Source organism: Gopherus flavomarginatus, chromosome 6 (assembly GCF_025201925.1).
Source record: "Gopherus flavomarginatus isolate rGopFla2 chromosome 6, rGopFla2.mat.asm, whole genome shotgun sequence".
Taxonomy (NCBI): Eukaryota; Metazoa; Chordata; order Testudines; family Testudinidae; genus Gopherus; species Gopherus flavomarginatus.
This window is the reverse complement of record NC_066622.1, coordinates 68111693-68130172: the sequence shown is the minus strand read 5'-3', so window position 1 is coordinate 68130172 and position 18480 is coordinate 68111693. Positions and strand designations below refer to the sequence as shown.

Genomic DNA, 18480 nt, shown 5'->3' with positions numbered 1-18480 from the left:
CTCACTAACATGAGAAAAGACAACATGAACAGCTAACAAAATCCACTCTTAGTAAGGATTCAGGGGTTCTGAAACCTCGTTCTGCACTTCACGGCACAATCGTTTAAAAGCTGCTGTTCCAGCAGTGTCCCTTCCAGAGGGGGCTTGTGAGACTAACTATTTAACTCTCTAAAGCAGGGGTCTGCAACCTTTCAGAAATGGTGTGCCGAGTCTTCATTTATTCACTGTAATTTAAGGTTTCGCATGCCGGTAATACATTTTAACGTTTTTAGAAGGTCTCTTTCTATAATATATCAGTAAACAATTGTTGTATGTAAAATAAATAAGGGTTTTTAAATGTTTAAGAAGCTTCGTTTAAAATTAAATTAAAATGCAGAGCCCCCCCGACTGGTGGTCAGGACCCCGGCAGTGTGAGTGCCACTGAAAATCAGCTTGTGTGCCGCGCGTGCCATAGGTTGCCTACCTGCACCTGGATGCTCTACAGTTAAGGTAACAGGGCTGGGAATCAGGCAGGCAATCTGGTGCCCCAGATCTTTGTCCAAGCTCACATGCGCACAGCAGCAGAGGGAAAGTGACATGGTTATTTCCCCATCTAAAATGGAGTTAATGCTCCTCAGGTGGCCGGAAGCAGGGGTGCCAGAACAAGGAGAACCAGGGGGTCATGGTCTCTTCACTTTTTACTGGACGTAAGGAGGATGGTGCAGAGAGGAGTGAGTGCTGGGTGGAGCCTTGGGGGGAGAGGCGGTGCAGGGGCAGGATCTTGGGAAAGGAGTGGGGCAGGGGTGGGATCCCTGGAGGGATGGGTGACATGGGGGTGGGGCAACAGTTTGGGCACCTGTGGTCCCCCCACTTTTAGGGTGCTTTGGCTGCTCCTGGCTGGAAGATTGCAGTTTGTTAAATGCACTGAAGTCAGTGGATGCCAGGCCCTAGAGAGGGGCAGAGTGTTATTTGAGTAATTGCTGGAGGGGCAAAAGGGGGCTTGTAGCAGAGTGGATCTCTGCTCCTGCCCTGAAGGAGTTAAAAACAGCCCGGGAAAGGGGCTGGGGCTGGAGAAAGCAGCCCTTTTAGGCTGGGCTGATTGGGGAAGTGGCTACAGCTGGGGGCCACACCCCAGACTGAGCGACAGGGCCTAATAGGAAGGCTAGGGAAGCCAAGGACAGATAGTCTTCCTCTCTCTGCGTTCAGAGAGAGAAGGGCCTGGTTGCAGAAAACCAGACAAGGTACCTAGTGTGGAGCAGGGCTGGCGAAAGGCAGTGGAGCTGGGGAGCTCCTGCCTGGAAAGCCCCAGGCTGTGGCCTAGGATTAGGCTAGGAGGTACTGGGGTTGTAGGGTGCAACCCAGGGGTAGGCCAAGGCAGCAGGTCCAAATCTTTTTGCTGATGATGAGTGGCTGATACTGCAGTCTGCCCCAGGGCATGGGGCTAGACAATGACTGGCAGTAGCCTACACTGAAGCAAAGTGGGGATAGAGGGTGGGGGGTTCCCAGGGAGAGGAAACCCCTAAGGAAAAGGGGTTGCTGCCAGGGGGCAGAACTCCATGTAAAAGGGGCATCGGGGTCCAGGGAGGGACATGGGGCCTGTAGCAGGAAACAAGGTGGATCACTGGCCTGCAGAGGGTGCTCCACTGGAACCTGAGCTAATTCCTAAAGTGACCAGCAGGAGGTGCCGCAGGGGTGAGTCCACCAATTTACAGGGCTTTATGGCTGCAGACAGTAGTGCTAAAACAATTTGTATAGGGGGGGAACTGAAAGCTATTGAACCAAACTGTAAACTCTGTTTATGATGGAAACCACTTTAAGCCAGGGGGTGCTCCCACACCCCCAGCACTCCTAGTTCCAGCACCCTTGGCTGCAAACAAAAATAACTCTCATAATTAGCAAGTCAAAATGTGAGTCACAGAACTATCTAGTCGAGGAAGGAAATGCCTTCCCCTGGCTGGGAACAGAGTCAAGAAACATATAGCCTTGGAGGAGGGCAGAAGTTCCCCATAGTTTCCTCCTATAAGTATATCATTGGTCTCCTTATTGGTTCAGAGATTGGATAAAACATAACAAATCTGCACCTTCACGCTCCAGTTGATCATCACTGAGCTGCATGTGCTAAGGCCTTAATACATGGAGCCTTCTGCAGTGTAAGAAAGAGATGGGAACAGTGGCAATCTACAGTCACGGGGACTTTGGCCAGTTCCTTGACACTGTCTGGTATTTCACCGCATGATAGGATGTGTTCTGCTCCACGCTTTAAGGAGACTGTTCCATTGTTCCCTCCAGCACGCTTCACTACACGCCCTCACTAATCAGGCACATCAGACCCTACCCTCTGGCATCTTCTTAGGAAAAGCACCTTCAATTCCAGGCACGGAAGTTTGCCCTGCACTTAGATCAAAAAGAACCCACTAGTTAAAGATTAGTCAACCCCCAAGCATTAGGAGGTGGAAGTCGGGAAAACAGCTCTGGCATACAGACTCATTCAAAAGGCCACATTTCCTAAATCCAGAGTTTGGAACTGAGCAGGGGAGGTTGGTGGAGGAAAAGAGTTCACAGTGGTTAAGACAAAATGGTCCCTTTGTCCACAATGCAGAAGTGAGGTGAAAAAGATAACTTCCCTGTCATACCTCTCAGCTGCTGTTTGTAACAGCTACCTGCAACCCACACAAGCCTGCTGCAATTTCCTTATACCTGGAAGTTTCAAATACTTGTAAGGTCAAATGTAAGGTGTAATCAGAGGGACAATTCTACTGAAGGGGGAATTCCTACAATTAATGGGATGAAATTAACCAGAGGACAACAATTTAGGCTCAATATCAAAAATATTCTTAACAGTAAGAGCTATTTGGCTGTGTGCTAGTTTGTGAAGGGAAGTAGGTTATGAGCATTTAGAATGACACCGGGGAAGTGGCTGTAGGGAATAACCCTTCACTGGACAGGGCCAGGGACACAGAGTTCTGTTTAGGAACAGTTCTTTCCCAACTGTATGGTTGGGTGGCCCATCTTAAAACTGAGCTTCATGGGACACTATCAGCTTAGACATGACACTGGTGTCTGAATCTGTCCTAATCCTAGCACAAGTAACACCTCTTTCTGGAACTGAATGGTTAGAGAAACTGTCAGACCCACAAAGTAAAAATTCTGTGTTCCTTGCACAGAATCCATTTCCCTAGGCCAACAGAGAGAGAAAAAAGCATTGAAAAGTCTAAAGGGATCAAGACTAGAGACTGGCTGGGGGACTCAGTACCAGTGTGTAACCTGAAGCTATTTTTAATGCTTAGAAACTGATTACATTTCAAATAGCTTCTCATTAAGCTAGGTAACCACTTGATGGTTTCAAGCTTTCTCTGGTCATTTCTCAAAGTGTGTGGCACGAATTGTGGTCCAATCCTGCCAGGTGGGCATGTTGCTGATATGGTTGTAGCTTAATACGTCCCTTGTTCAGAGAAGCCATTGGAAATACTAGAAATCAGTTCCAACCTGGAGGAAAGGTGTCAACAAACATCAACCTCCCTGGCCACACTATAGCAGACCTTAAGGTGGCCATCCTGCAGCAAAAAAACTTGAGGACCAGACTTCAAAGAGAAACTGCTGAGCTTTAGTTCATCTGCAAATTTGACACCATCAGCTCAGGATTAAACAGAGACTGGGAATGGCTTGCCAACTACAAAACCAGTTTCTCCTCCCTTGGTTTTCACACCTCAACTGCTAGAACAGGGCCTCATCCTCCCTGATTGAACTACCTCATTATCTCTAGCTTGCCTGCATATTTATACCTGCCCCTGGAAATTTCCACTACATGCATCTGACGAAGTGGGTATTCACCCACAAAAGCTCATGCTCCAAAACGTCTGTTAGTCTATAAGGTGCCACAGGACTCTTTGCTGCTTGAACAAACATCATGGTTCACTTTTGTGTGTAGTCTTTCATTTCCACAGAGCTTTAACTAGGTGCCAAATCTTGAAGTCTATAATCATTAAGTCAGTCCTAACTCAGGCAACACTCCCACCACTTTCAGTAAGGGCTTGTCTTGATATCAGTACAGCTTATTTCAGACACCAGTCAAACACCTGTATGCTGAAATAACACCATCAACACTAAGTTACCCCACCAGTTGAGCTGTATCTGTCTCTACACCAATACAGTTACATAGGGGCGAAAACTATTTAGGCCTAAGAATTTTCCCAGGTAAAGACTCCGTAAGGCCTTCAAAGATTTATTCTTTATACCACCACCAGCCCCTGGAGTAGAAAGGGATTGCCATGCGGAGTACAGAAAACACAGCACAGCTCTGGACACAAGAGCAAACACGCGGTTACAGAAAGCGCAAGAGGCTCTTTGGCCATGCAGACAGACCAAACCTCAGATTTAAACAGCTCTGTTCTGCAGAGTTTTTAAGATGTTACCCTCTTGTTCAGATCTGCTCCTTGTGAGAATTCAGAACCAAGATGCCCATTTGTGACAGAACTTTTTGTTCTTTACTTCCGCCAGCACTGCAGAGCCCATACAGCAGCGTGTAAGCTGGATTCAGTTACTTTTTGTGCACCAAGAGAATCACGTCGTTGTAGTCTTTCAGACCTCTGCAAAGCCACCAAAGTCACTGGCCTTGTGCATGTGTCGTGAGAGCACATTGGGGCCTACAGAACCTTTGCTACTGGTGAGGTTCAGGAAGTGCAGCCTGATTCAGACCCCAAGTTTGCAGGACTGGTAATCAGCCCACTTTTACTCATCAGCTGAGCACATTTGATCTGAAGTCAGAGAACACAGTACGGAATCTCATGAGGCCATTTTGAGAGCATAGCTGCATTCTACATTCCGATTCAAAAGTCTGAGAGTAAGTTATAGGAAACATTCATTCTTTTGATGTAGGAAGTCCTCCTGCGTTTCTGTAGAGTTTCAGCATTTCAACCCACTAAACTCAACTAGTTTTTCCTCCAAGTTTTTTGCCCTGCCCATATTAAATACCTTACACAGGGATCCACCCAGTCTCCATAGATAGTTCTATGTTCTAAACCAACATCTAGAAACCAATTCTACGCAGACTACTTCTGAAACAGCACACGTTAGCCACAGCTCCCCAGCCCTCACTCAAGTACTAGGGACAATAGGATCTTTCTGGCTGAGGCATTCAATTGCTCCTGCTGCTTATTCTCCACCTGAAATCCTAACAACCTGGTTTTGTAGCAACATAATGTAGCAACCAAATGAGACATCCCAAAGACGGGATTATGAATTCAAGTGAAGAATAAACAGCAGTGGCAAATGAACCCCTAAGCAACACAGATCTTGTTTTATAGTTTCCTTCATATTCATATGGGGAGGGGGGAGCAATCCAAGATATATTGTCTATACGCAGAAGTGTTTCAGTAGGAGAAGTCTCCTCTAAAGCAGTGAATTTGTTTAAGTGTCAATATCCTCCCCTCCACTGACAGCTGATTTTCTCATAAGCAGTTAAACAGTAGCAACCCACACTTTTTAATTTGTCCCGCCTCCCCTCAAGTCACTACATTGGCTTCTCAGCTTCTACATCAGATTGTAGTTCCTTGTCCTTGTCCTACCGTACAGGAGGTGCCTTTTTTTTTTAACATACTCCTTTCATGCAGAGTAAGATCTGCAGTCTAATGATGAAAGTGTTACTTCTTTTTATGCCTGTTATCTCAAAGCCAACAGTAGCCCAACCATCTTTTAGTGTTGCTGGTGCAGACAGAGCAGAAATGTTACAATCAAAACACATTATAAATGCAGTCAGGGAACTGCTGTGTGTAAACACTCGTCAAACTAAATCTCTTATTTTGTTAAGCCAAGGCCTGCAACACTCCACACAACTTAACGTCTATACATACACAGATCATCTGTGGCATCAGGGGCAAAGTTGGCCATGGATTCATAGAGCTCATCATCACAGCCAGGATTCAGGGAGCATTTCATCAGCAGGTCGGTGGAGAGGTGAGCCATGGACTCATAAACAGAATCATCTTCCTCACCCTGCATCAGCTCCTCCTTAATGTGACTCTTCAGCATATCAGCAGTTTCCTGGAGAAGGGAGTGTAAGCAAAAGAATCAGTAAAGAGAGCATCTGAGAAATAAAGCTGCTCTTGTTGTGTGAAGTGTAGTGTATTAGCATGTTCAGATTTACGGAGTGATGTGCAAAATGTTTTTAAAAGTTGCCTCCATCCCGTGTCCAGAGTTAGGAGATTTAATTGCTGCCCATGCTATAAGCAAGCAGAGGACGTAAGTCTCCAGGGACATCAGTCTGGTATTTTTCACCAGCACATCCATCCTCCGAGCCCACAACTGCATCTGCAGGTCTCCCCTTCTGGAAAATCAATGCCAATATCAGGATAAATCTGCCACGCACTTGTTATGGAAAGAGCCTTCCAGTGTAAACCCATATCTAAAGTGGTGATGGCTCAACAAAAGCTGCCGTTGGAGGCTTTAGCTGGAGATGTGGGTCGAAGAAACAGTTCCTTACACCCCAAGCACTGTGAGAAAGGGCCACTCCCTGCTTCACTCTGGATTTCCTCTTTTTTTGACAGCTGTACTAGAACATGAAGTTATGTGTTCTGGAAGTGCACAGCTCGCCTCCTCCGAGAGACCAACAGGAAACCTCACAGCTGATCATCGCTCGTGTAATACCAGCAACTTTCATTTCTCAGGGCAATGGAATTCTTTGTGCAGCTGCTGCGCTAGAGAGCAGCACTAACTTTACAAGGCCTGTGCTGGTAAGGCAGAACGCTTCCCAAGCTGCTCTCCCCAAAACCCAGCACTGACTATGCTCCAGGCCCAGCCACTAGCTCTCTGCCATACAGCTGGAAGGAGCCGTCTCACCTCGCCTCCTCTAGCTATTGCTATAGTGCCTTTTTAGTTGTTAGCATCTCTAGCTCTCGCCCCCACCAGTGGCTGCACTAACGCAGACCACTGACTTGTGCTTACAGTAAACAAGACATGGGGGATAGCGCATTGGGGCTGCTATTTCAAGCCTGACTAGCTCTCTCACCACAACAAGCGTGAGAGAAACAGCTAGCACAGGCCAGGCCTGTGATGCTCGTGGTGTATTGACCAAAGAATAGGGCTGGAGGCAGCTGGATTTTCTCAGCCTCCTGCACTTCTCCTGGAAGTACACAGGTTTTAATTTAAGAGAGATGATTCACAGCCTTGTAACCCCACTGATTTCGGAGCAAGGCCACACAACCTAGCTAGTAGCTTCCCATCAGAAGCCTGCACAGTCCATTTTAGTCTGTCACTTGCCTTTGTGCAGAAAACCATCACAAGACCTAAGCAGCACCCAAGTCTTCAAAACAGGGCTTCACTCCTACTGGGCAGGGCCAACGTCCCCGTCCATTGTCTCATTAAGTACCTCCACTTTTGACCATGTAACCCCCAAGCTAACAAGTGCAAGACCTTCTGCACAGAGATCTAAACCCAAGGCATCACCCTTGTGCTTGCAAAGTGCTTGCTACTTTCAGAGCACTTCCCCTCAGCTCCTTTTCCTGCTGCTTTGAAGTGACAACCGTGCAAAGACTTTGAAGTGCAGGCAACCAGAGAGAGTTCTGGGGCCCCAATGTCCCAGAACACTCTGAGTCAGTGCCATGGCCCTTCTCTGGACAGAACAGGATGGAGGGGCTGCAGCTTTGGCAGCATTAGGGTTTATCTCAGGGGCTTTACACCAGGGATCGGATGCCACGGACGCATCGGTAGCAGCACGCTGGTCCCGAGGGTTGTGAGTGAAGGGGACCAGAAGTACATATTCTGTTTCTATCTCTTCTGCTCTTCTCTGAGAGCCCTCTACCCATCTTCCCCAGTCTCCCATGCCGCACCCAGCTGCCAGCCCCATCTTACAGCAGAGAGGAGCCATGGTATGCCAACTTCCCCTCCACCCTTCTCCACTGCTTGCCATCCCAGTGCACAGCACCGTCCTCAGTGACAGGTTACCAGCCTGATGGACAGCAATCTGGGGCAGCTTTCACTGTACAAAGTGCATGCCCCCTCTTACCACATATTCGTCAATGAACTGCCGCAGGTCCTTAAAGCCATGGATTTCGGCAATGTTGTTTGGGTAGTACCCATACTTGTTGGCTACGCTGTAGGCTTGCAGGGCTCCTGGGCAAGTAAGCAGCAGCGCTGTAAGGTTCTTCAGACCATATTTTGCAGCGAAGTGAAGTAGCGTTGGCAGCTCTTCGTCCCTCTGATCTGAGAGAACAAAGGCTTTTAAAAATCAAGCTCTTCTCTGGCATCAATGCACCCGGTGGGTGATGAATGCAGTGGCTAGTAAAGGGGGAGGCACACAAAAGCAGCACATTAAATAGCCCTGGAAGAGCTCCACCATGTCAGAATGGAGCGGAGCTTAGCTTGTAGAGCTGAGCCAGCCAGAGCTATCTAGGACATTCGGATGCCCAGTTCCCATTGGTTTTCCTGGGAGTTTGGCATCCAAATCCCTTAAGGCATTTCAAAGCTGCAACTTAGTCATGAAAATCTCAGCTTCAAAGACACTTAGATCCTCTCATGAAAAATGCTGCAGGAGGGCACACCTACCTGGCACACTGGGGCACCACTGGCACTGCATTTGGCCCCAGCTGGAAGGGCAGGGAGAAGACAGTGAAAATGGAAAAGCTGTTCTCTGGTGAATGCATCAACAACATGAGGTAGGGGAGCACATCAGGTGTTGGGGGCGGGATAGTGAACCCTCAAGAAACTAGATGGCAGAGTTAGCAACGAACAAGGTGCATTCTCACTAACAGCAGCAGATGCATTACGTCATGGTGAAGAAGCACATGGCTAATTTCAGCCTGAACAAAGTTTGTAAACTCGCCTCCCAGAGTGCCCGTGCATGTGCTGGTTCCATGCCAAGGAGCATGCTTTGCTCATGAATAGTGGTGAAGCAGATGTGCACAGCCCATGTCAGGCACTGCCCAGGACAGAGGCTGAGGAGGGCTCCATCTGGCATGGGGGAAAAGGGAGCTGCCTGGTTTACTGGGGCTCTTTCTGGATATTCAAGGAGCAGCACTGTTCAGCCAACCCCAGCTGGGTGTCAGCAAAGTGAGGATCAGGAGATTAAACACAGAGGCAGGCAATACAGAAGAGGGATAGGGGAAAATACTGCGAAGAAAGGGGTCCTGGGGTGCTGGCCAAGATCCCAAAAGCCATGTGCTAATCCCGGGGAATTCAGCAGCACTCTGACCACAACAACAAGGTACCGCACCTGGAAAGGCTGCTCTGATCCAGGCATTTAAAATCAAATCTCCCACTACCAAACTGGGCCTGTTTTCAGAGACATTGCTGTGTCTCACTGCTGAGGCTGTAAGCGCTGCCCAGGCAGGTCCTAAGGCACGTAGTCAAGGTGGTCTTCACTGCACTCATTACTTTTACAAAAAAAGTTGGCCAAGACTTTCAGGAGTGACAAGTGATTTCAGGCCCTGGGCCTCCCAATTTATTCTAATTGTGAGCTCAACGGGAACAAGGAAGTGAAAGTGCATAAACTGTCACAATAGAATAACCAATGTTGATGGGAAAAGGTACAAAAAGGAGACAGAATACTGAACTAGTCCAAATATAAAGGCCTCCTGATACAATTCAAGGACTGTGTTAAGAACATGCCTGGTGAACAAGAGGGACTGAGGACGAAAAATGACTAAACCAAAATGGGTATGTTGGATATTAGGCCCAGCTGAGGGAGAAAATAATGAGGGGATGGGCTATTGCACCCGGCACTCCCTTCTGGGGTCATTAAGAAACTTTGGGGAGAAAAATTGGCTACTGGCGCAAGTTTCACCATCATGGCTGCCACCTCCAACATCTACTGGGATCCTTCTAAAATTCTAAAAACTCTCTCCAGCTAAAGGAAAGAGAACAAGGGATGTTGTTAAAATGAAAACTGTATTTAATACCCTACATTTCAAATGCTATTAACTGTTTTTCCTTCTTTTCTGTATCTTTCAATAAAGAGTTTAATGGGTTTCTTTGTTTGTTTGTTTTTTGCATTGCTGAGGTCTCTAGATACCAAATCCCAAACCTTGTTTAATGTTGGACAGTGACAAGGTTATGTTAATGCCTTTGTCTCTTTGGGCCCCTTTATTCCATCTAAATTACTACAACAGCACCCAGTTTAACACCTTGAAAGGGAGCTCATTTTCAGAGAGCAGGGGCTCAATTTTCTTTTAAAGATAGCCCACGTTGGGTGCCCAACATCACTAGGCACTTTTGAAAATCTTGCCGTAGATTATTGTCCACCCTGCCCCAGGCCTGCCAAGATAATGGTTCTTTCCTCCATTCTTTGTGTGTTAAAATCCTGTAGTTCCATTTTACATGGTGCTGCAGGCGACTCAGTTTACAGCCATTGATTACAGGCAGAGAGTTGTAACAAGGACATTTTTTAAAGACTTACTGGTTGTCATATCTTCTTCCTCCAGCTGGTTGATTCCAAACAGGTGCAAGCCACTTGCAGGAATGTTGTTCTTCAATGACTCGGTCAACAGTTTGTCCAGAGCTTCTATGTTATATGGTACTATTTTAAAGGCCTGAACAGAAGTGAAAAGTAATTTATCTTGTGGGCATTTTCAGGCCAGGCATTCAGCTCAGTTTGGATGTATAAAGTAAGTTAAAAACAAAAGACAAAGTCAAAAGAAGAGAATGCTAAACACTCAAAGACCAGAAGGGCCAAAGTTAAGGTTGTACGTGCAATTTTAGCTGCTTCCTGATACATATTCATGATACTGTATTTAGTTACATGATCAGTTGCTACTATTCTCAGTGACTGAGTATGCAGATTGGAAAGCACAGTGAGTGAGTCTGGAATGCAAAAATTACGGTAAGTCGTTTCCTGAAACAGAAGTGAAAAATGAAGGAGTTACTTTACTTTTTGTGATATGCTCAACTAGCCTGGTCAGTTTCACATGTTGCACAAGGCTTTTATGTTTGGCTTTCCAAATGATTTGTTATTTCTTGAAGACTTATTCCAGGTTCTGTAAAATCCAGTTTCTCAAGTTAGCAAAGTCTAAACTGGGGGGTTAAATTATTGCATTTTCCTTGAGCTGCCAATAGATTTAAGAGTTACCATAGCTCCTCAAAGGGAGAGAGCACACTCTGCTTTCTGCAGATGGGAAACATTAGGCCTAATTAATATTGACTGCGATAAAACAATGAGATCACATTTCTATCCTTCCAGCAAGCTCTTTCCTTCCAAGCGCTTTGCAAATCTTGTTTGCTCACATCCTGCCGAGAAAGAGCTGATTTCAAACGTTGCCTTTTGTCCATTGTCATTACCTGGCACATGAACTCCACTGGATTAGCTGCATTAGCCAACAAGTTGCCAATCTCTTCCATGTCACTGTAATAGCTGATGTTCGCTTCCCCCACCATCAAGTCACCTGAATATATCCGCAGAGATGCTGCTCCAGATGTTAAGTCTTTCAAAGGAAAGGAAAACAATCCCCAGTAAAAACGGGCAATGAGCGTGAGCACCCAGAAGAAGCACTGACATTAGGAGGGGTTTCATGCCACTCCATCAGCATAAGCTTTTCAATTTGTGGGTGAATCTGGCATGTGTCAGTAGGGTTGTCAATTTTGGTTGGATGTATTCCTGGAGATTTCATCACATGACATAATCTTTAATTAAAGATTAATCTTTAATTCCTATCTATCTCATAGAGCTGGACGGGACCCTGAAAGGTCATTGAGTCCAGCCCCCTGCCTTCACTAGCAGGACCAAATACTGATTTTGCCTCAGATCCCTAAGTGGCCCCCTCAAGGATTGAACTCACAACCCTCGGTTTAGCAGGCCAGTGCTTAAACCACTGAGCTATCACAGTTTAAATCACATTGTTAAACAATAGAATACCAATTGAAATTTATTTAATACTTTGGATGTTTTTTCTACATTTTCATATATGTTGTATTCTGTACTGTAATTGAAATCAAAGTGTATATTATTTTTTATTACAAATATTTGCACTGTAAAAATGATAAATAAAAGAAATAGTAATTTTCAGTTCACCTCATATAAGTACTGTAGTGCAATCTTTTTGTCGTGAAAGTGCAACTTACAAGTGTGGGGTTTTTTTTGTTACATAACTGCACTCAAAAACAAAACAATATAAAACTTCAGAGCCTACAAGTCCACTCAGTCCTACTTCTTGTTCAGCCAATCGCTCAGACAAATAAGTTTGTTTACATTTGCAGGAGATAATGCTGACCTCTTTTTATTTACAGTGTCACCAGAAAATGAGACCAGGCATTTGCATGGCACTTTTGTAGCTGGCATTGCAAGGTATTTATGTGCCAGATATGCTAAACATTTGTATGCTCCTTTATGCTTCGGCCACCATTCCAAAGAACATGTGTCCATGATGATGACGCTCGTTAAAAAAACAATGCATTAATTAAATTTGTGACCCAACTCCTTGGCGGAGAATTGATTGTCCCCTGCTCTGCTTTACCCACATTCCACCATATATTTCTTGTCGTAGCCATCTTGGATGATGACCCAGCACATGTTGTTCTTTTTCAGAACACTTTCACTGCAGATTTCACGAAATGCAAAGAGAGTACCAATGTGAGATTTCTAAAGATAGCTACAGCACTTGACCCAAGGTTTAAGAATCTGAAGTGCCTTCCAAAATCTGAGTGGACAAGGTGGGGAGCATGCTTTCAGAAGTCTTAAAACAGAAACACTCCAATGCGGAAACTACAGAACCCGAACCACCAAAAAAGAAAATCAACCTTCTGCTTGTGGCATCTGACTCAGATGATGAAAATGAACAGTCTGCACTGCTTTGGATTGTTATCGAGCAGAACCTGTCATTGGCATGGACAATGACCTCTGGAATGGTGGTTGAAGCATGAAGGGACATAGGAATCTTTACCATATCTGGCATGTAAATATCTTGCAATGCCAGCTACAACAGTGCCATGAGAACACCTGTTCTCACTTTCAGGTGACACTGTGAACAAGAAATGGTCAGCACTATCTCCTGGAAATGTAAATAAACTTGTTTGTCTGAGCGATTGGCTGAACAAGAAGTGGACTTGCAGAATCTAAAATTTTACATTGTTTTATTTTTGAATGCAGTTTTTTTTGTACATAATTCTACATTTGTAAGTTCAACTTTCATGATAAAGAGATTGCACTACAGTACTCGTATTAGGTGAACTGAAAAATACTATTTCTTTTGTTTTTTACAGTGCAAATATTTGTAATAAAAATAACTATAAAGTGAGCACTGTACATTTTGTATTGTGTTGTAATTGAAATCAATATTTTTGAAAATGTAGAAAACATCCCAAAATATTTAAATAGTATTCTATTGTTATTTAACAGTGGGATTAATTGCGTGATTAATCGTGATTAATTTTTTTAATGGCTTGACAGCCTTAGTATTTACATTAACAGTCTTGTTTTAGACACACTACCTTAACTGTTTGCTTGGCCAAGTTCTCCTCATTCTACCCACTGACTTCAGGGAGGCTGAAGAGGTGTAATGATTTGGCCCTCTATTCCTCAGACTGTCACGTTAGGACCTTATGTGCAAATAATGATTTTTTGATTTGCTGTTTGTTCCAGGAAAAAAAGATTTTGTTTCTAGTCAAAACTAACATTTTTTCAGAAAACCAAAAAGTTGGAAAAAAAGTTGTTTCATTTGAGGTTTTTAAATAAAATTGAAGGAACTTTCTTAATGAAAAATCATTTCAAATTGAACAATCAAAACATTTTGTTTTGACATTTTGGGGGGGGGAAATTAAGATTTTTATTTTTCAACCGAAACCATTCATGACTTTGACATGAATTCACAAAATGTTTTGGTCAACATGAATTTGCATTTTGTGCTGAAAAAACTTTCAGATGAAAAATGTTGCCCAGTTCTAATTATGACCTTTTCTCAAATGAAGCAGCAGAGCCACTTGACTCAAGAAATCTAAATGGATGTGGATTAACTAACTCTATCGGGAAGCTACCACAAATGTGTAAGACACCTCAGAAACCCCACTGCTAAACTTTGGGCCAAAAATCTAAGTTTAGGTTCGTAATTTTCAATCTGGTTGTTTTACAAACCCAGAGCAAATAAATGGGTTTGCATGAATTAAAGAGCAAGCTACACTAATCAGTTTGTTAGAGACTTGTGTAATGAATTATGTACCACAAATAGATATTAAATAATGATTGTATATATTACTGTTAGGAAATAGAAAGATCTGTTTGCTTTTTGTATGTGTTTCGAGGGACATAGCAGTTCAGATTGTGCTGATAAGAAAAGCGGTTTGCTTATCTTATCAGTAAAATTATTGGCCTATGCAGACAGGAAGGTGAAGAAGAGGGAGCTGGTAGCTTTGGAGTAAATCCGGTGCACCCCCTCTCCCTCCCAGCAAGACAAGCTAATGTGTAAAAACCCAGGGCCACAAAATCATACCAGAAAGAAGAATAAACAACTACTGTAAGAGAAGAATGACTGGATGGAGTCAATGGGGTTGAAAGCAGAGAATAGATGTGTTGGAAACCAGACAGAAAATAGTAAGTTTTAGCAGGATAAGCATGAATGTAATATTTGAGGTTAGTTATTGTGATTTACATATGATAAATTAGTGGTTTAGACTAGATAAGGACATAGATTAGGTAATTTGGTAAACTGAGCCTGCACAAAATTAAGGAACAGGGAATAAAAGATAGAGACTGACAATAAGAAAGTGGAGAAGACACAGGGGAAGAAGAGTTGAACATAGTAGAGACCAGAGATTTTAAGAATCACTCTGGCCTCAAGGAAGGTAACTTTATCATTTATTTTCTTGCCTTATCTGTTTTTGTGTGTATATGTAATTCCTAGGTGACAATAGCATTGTCTTAAAACATACATAATCAAGGCTAAAAAAAACTGTTTAAGCCTAAATTGAAGTGGATCTCATTTTTCACCCAGCAAGTTTCACTTCTGATACCAGTGTCCCATGGATTCCCATGAATTAGGCAAGCACTGTTGCATTTGTGTTTTTTACCTTTTTGAGGGATATTTAAATTCCCAACATAAAGAGTGCTAAAAAAACTGCTTAAATGTCAAACTTTCCTAGCAGTTATATTTTGTGCCTGTACTACCCAGCTGCGTCCTTTGAAGCCATTCCATACAAAGAACGTCATTTCTGGCGTCAATCTTTTTCTGATGCCTTGATGGCAGTGATAATATTTTGCACTTCTATGGATTCATTCAGCTTCCAACTGCTGCACAAGCGATAACTGTTCTTCAAAAAGTCCGATGAGGAGGGCAAGCATTACAATCCTGACCTTACTGACTGGGGACACAAACGCACAGGGGACAATCCCACACTAAGGGTACGTCTATGCTACCTGCCGGATCGGCGGGTAGTGTTCAATGTATTGAGGATCGATTTATCGCATCTCGTCTGGACACGATAAATTGATCCGCTAATTGACACCAGTACTCCACCTCGGCAGGAGGAGTAAGCGGAGTCGACGGGGGAGCCACAGCAATCGACTTGCTGTCGTGAGGACGGCCACGTGAATTGAACTAAGATACTTCGACTTCAGCTACGCTATTTGTGTAGCTGAAGTTGCATATCTTAGTTTGAACCCCCCTGCTAGTGTAGCCCAGGCCTCAGACGCAGAGCTGGGAGGAAGTAGAAGTTTGTGATTTCCCTGCCTCTAGCTTTTTGTGTTCCAGCCTCTAGATTGTTCCCATCTGCAACAGTTTAATTCCCAGAGGGAGAAGTTCTACCTACCAGGAGCCTGTACGGAGACAGTGTATTCATTTTCCATCTTGGCTGGCACACGCACAGATTGGGCATTCACCGGAAAGAATTCAACTTCTATTCTCACTTGACAATCCAGTTTACATTTCATGATAATATAAAGTGTTGTCTGCACCTAGGAGTAAAGGCATCACAACATGTAGGTTCACAATATCCTGGAGCCGTTCTTCACTGCAACCCCCACGCTGCTCTCCCCCCTGCTGAATTCAGCTCAGAGCCTTGGGGACACCTTTTCAGGGTTTCTAAACTCCACTTGGAAAAAGTAACCCACTACAAGTGATTGCTTAGAAACTTCTTCCATGTCAGATTTCAGCATCACACACAGAGCTCTGTATCTGGGTTCTGTGGATGGCTGAATAAAGCTGAAGACAGTGGTATGGGGCAGGCTGTAAAACTGCCAGATATCCTGGTGCTTGCATCTGTGTTTAGGTGACAGGTTTTAATGCCTCGGGGCGCCATTTATATGGTGAAAATATGAAATCGGTGCTTGTGGCGCCCACTAGCCAGGAAATGAAATATCATGAGCACACTATATCGGTTTCATTAGCATCATAAATGGCTCCCTTAGGCTCAAGAGCATGTGAAGGACAAGTCCTAAAACAAATATTGGACCCTGTCTACATCGTGATCTATAATCCACAACTTCTAAGGCTTTGTCTACACTAGCACTTTTGTCAGTAAAACTTCTGTTGGTCAGAGGTGTGAAAAACCACACACCCCTGACTGACAAAAGTTTCATCAAAAACAGGGATGACGACAGTGCTATCCCGCTGACATAGCTACTGCCACTGCTTGTTGGGGGTAGTTTAATTATGCTGGCAGGAGAGCTCTCTCCCGCACTGGTACCACTGTGCAGCTGTAAGGTCTGTAGCGTAGACATCAGAAACTGGTTAACTCTCGGGGGAAGGGGCTACATTTTGCGTGTTGGAGCAGCACCTGGCACAACAGGGACCCAGTCCCAGCTGCTTCTGCACTCTAAGTTATATGTAATTCCTTTGTGTTGCACAGATGAGGCAGTGCCCAGAATGCCTAGTTTTACTGCTCATGAATGTGATGCTTCTCAATTCCATCATAGCCTTGCACAGATTATAACTCTGTCAACAGCATCCTCTGCTCCAGGTATAACCAGCAAGATCTCTTGTTATGAGCATACACCAGCACAAACAGAGGAGTTTTGCAGATGGAGTTTGTGGACAGAGCTGGGATCTCTGCTACTTGCTTGTACAGTTTCAGCTTCATAGCTTCTTACCCGGAAAGTGAGTTTTTCCTGCTATTACTCCAAACAGCACAGCCATCACGATGTTATTGCTCATGCTCAGGAGAGGATCAAAGAAAGCAAATTGGAACAAATATACATTTCCTTTTCAGCTCCAAAAGACGTATTATGACTTCCTCAGATTATTGGTTACTTCTTATATCTATTTGTACAGCACCTGTCCAGCAAAAGCTCTATTTGTAATCCAAAGTATTTCAGTGCCACAGAACTATGAACTCTGAGAGGGGAAGTTAAACCAAAAATCACTCTCTCTTACATCATGCTGTAACTCTCACTCAGCTTTGGCTCTGCTGAACTGTGAAGGGGAGTGAATTCCTGGCCCAGACTCTCAGGTGAAGGATCTTACTGCCAACCCTGGAGAATATTATCCTAGGGACTAATAAGACTCCCAGCCAATCTTAGTCTGCCAACACAGGGTATGGGCATCTAACATCTTATATGCTATGAAGTAAAGATAGTGTTACTCTTTTCTCACATCTAACATCTTATATGCTATGAAGTAAAGATAGTGTTACTCTTTTCTCACCTAGCCAAGGCTTTAAAGATCACCAGTACCTTAAATGTAATTACTTAACTGTTTTGTTACACTAACAGGTCATCTACTACAGTGATTGTAATCTACCAGTATCCTGTAGGTCTTTTCATGCTCACAGTCTCTTATGCAGTAGACCAGGATCTCTCAACCATGCCAGTGGGATAGAGCCTATTAAAAGCAGAGCATTCAGCCATTTCTAGGTACCAAAGATGACAGAGAGAGCCTACCTCAGCTTCTGATTTCCCCCTCAGTCTTAGATCATCTATGATTGTATCATGCCATGAGTTTGAGATTCCTAGCCATTGCCAGTGACACCTCGGACAATGCACTTATCTTTATTTTAAACATGAGGAAACAAAGGCAGAAGTGAGTTACCTACAGCACACGTTGTTGTGAGGCTTAATTCATGAAGGCCTGTTATCACCATGTGGAAGGCACTAGAAATGGATAAAGCTTTATAGCATGTAGAGTGCTGGTAACACATGAGGCTCTGATGTAACCTGGAAATGCCCTGAGATGATGGATTGCCCAGTAAATGCACAGGGGTGGTAGCAGCATCGTTCCCATGGATGTGGCACTTACAGCTGTCCAGGAAGTTCCAAACGTACCCCAGGTTTCTTTTTCGAAGATGCTCCGCCCCACAAGATCTTGAGGCTGCCCAGTTAACTTTGCTCTTTGTGGTGAGGTTGTCTCCATGTCAGTCATAGCGAGGAGAGCACACAAAGATCTTAGGCCTCAGTCACAGACGAGGATGTTTCACAAAACACAATCAGCTATTTCCTTTGAATCTATTCCTGCCCCCGTTCCATCTCACTAAGGAATGCTTCTGCCACACAGGGCACCACTCCAGTTCAACAGCAGCATTCGTTCTCCTATGTTCCAGCGTGTTCAGATGCCACCACACACCGCCTTTTGATACAGGTAGGTAAAGCTTAGAACT

The 18480-nt window shown here is 44.3% G+C and overlaps 1 protein-coding gene across 3 annotated transcripts in view; it reads right to left on the bottom strand.

Annotated features, from left to right (window-relative positions):
* The window catches only part of PIK3AP1 (phosphoinositide-3-kinase adaptor protein 1), a 78962-nt gene that overhangs the window by 22301 nt on the left and 38181 nt on the right, over nt 1-18480 (bottom strand). For all 3 annotated transcript variants that reach the window (XM_050960105.1, XM_050960107.1, XM_050960108.1), the window contains 5 exons: nt 15700-15844; nt 11245-11387; nt 10367-10499; nt 7979-8175; nt 5829-6018 (listed from right to left, as the gene is read on the bottom strand). In XM_050960105.1, coding sequence (XP_050816062.1) covers nt 5829-6018; nt 7979-8175; nt 10367-10499; nt 11245-11387; nt 15700-15844 — 808 coding nt within the window. The remainder of the gene's footprint in view (nt 1-5828; nt 6019-7978; nt 8176-10366; nt 10500-11244; nt 11388-15699; nt 15845-18480) is intronic.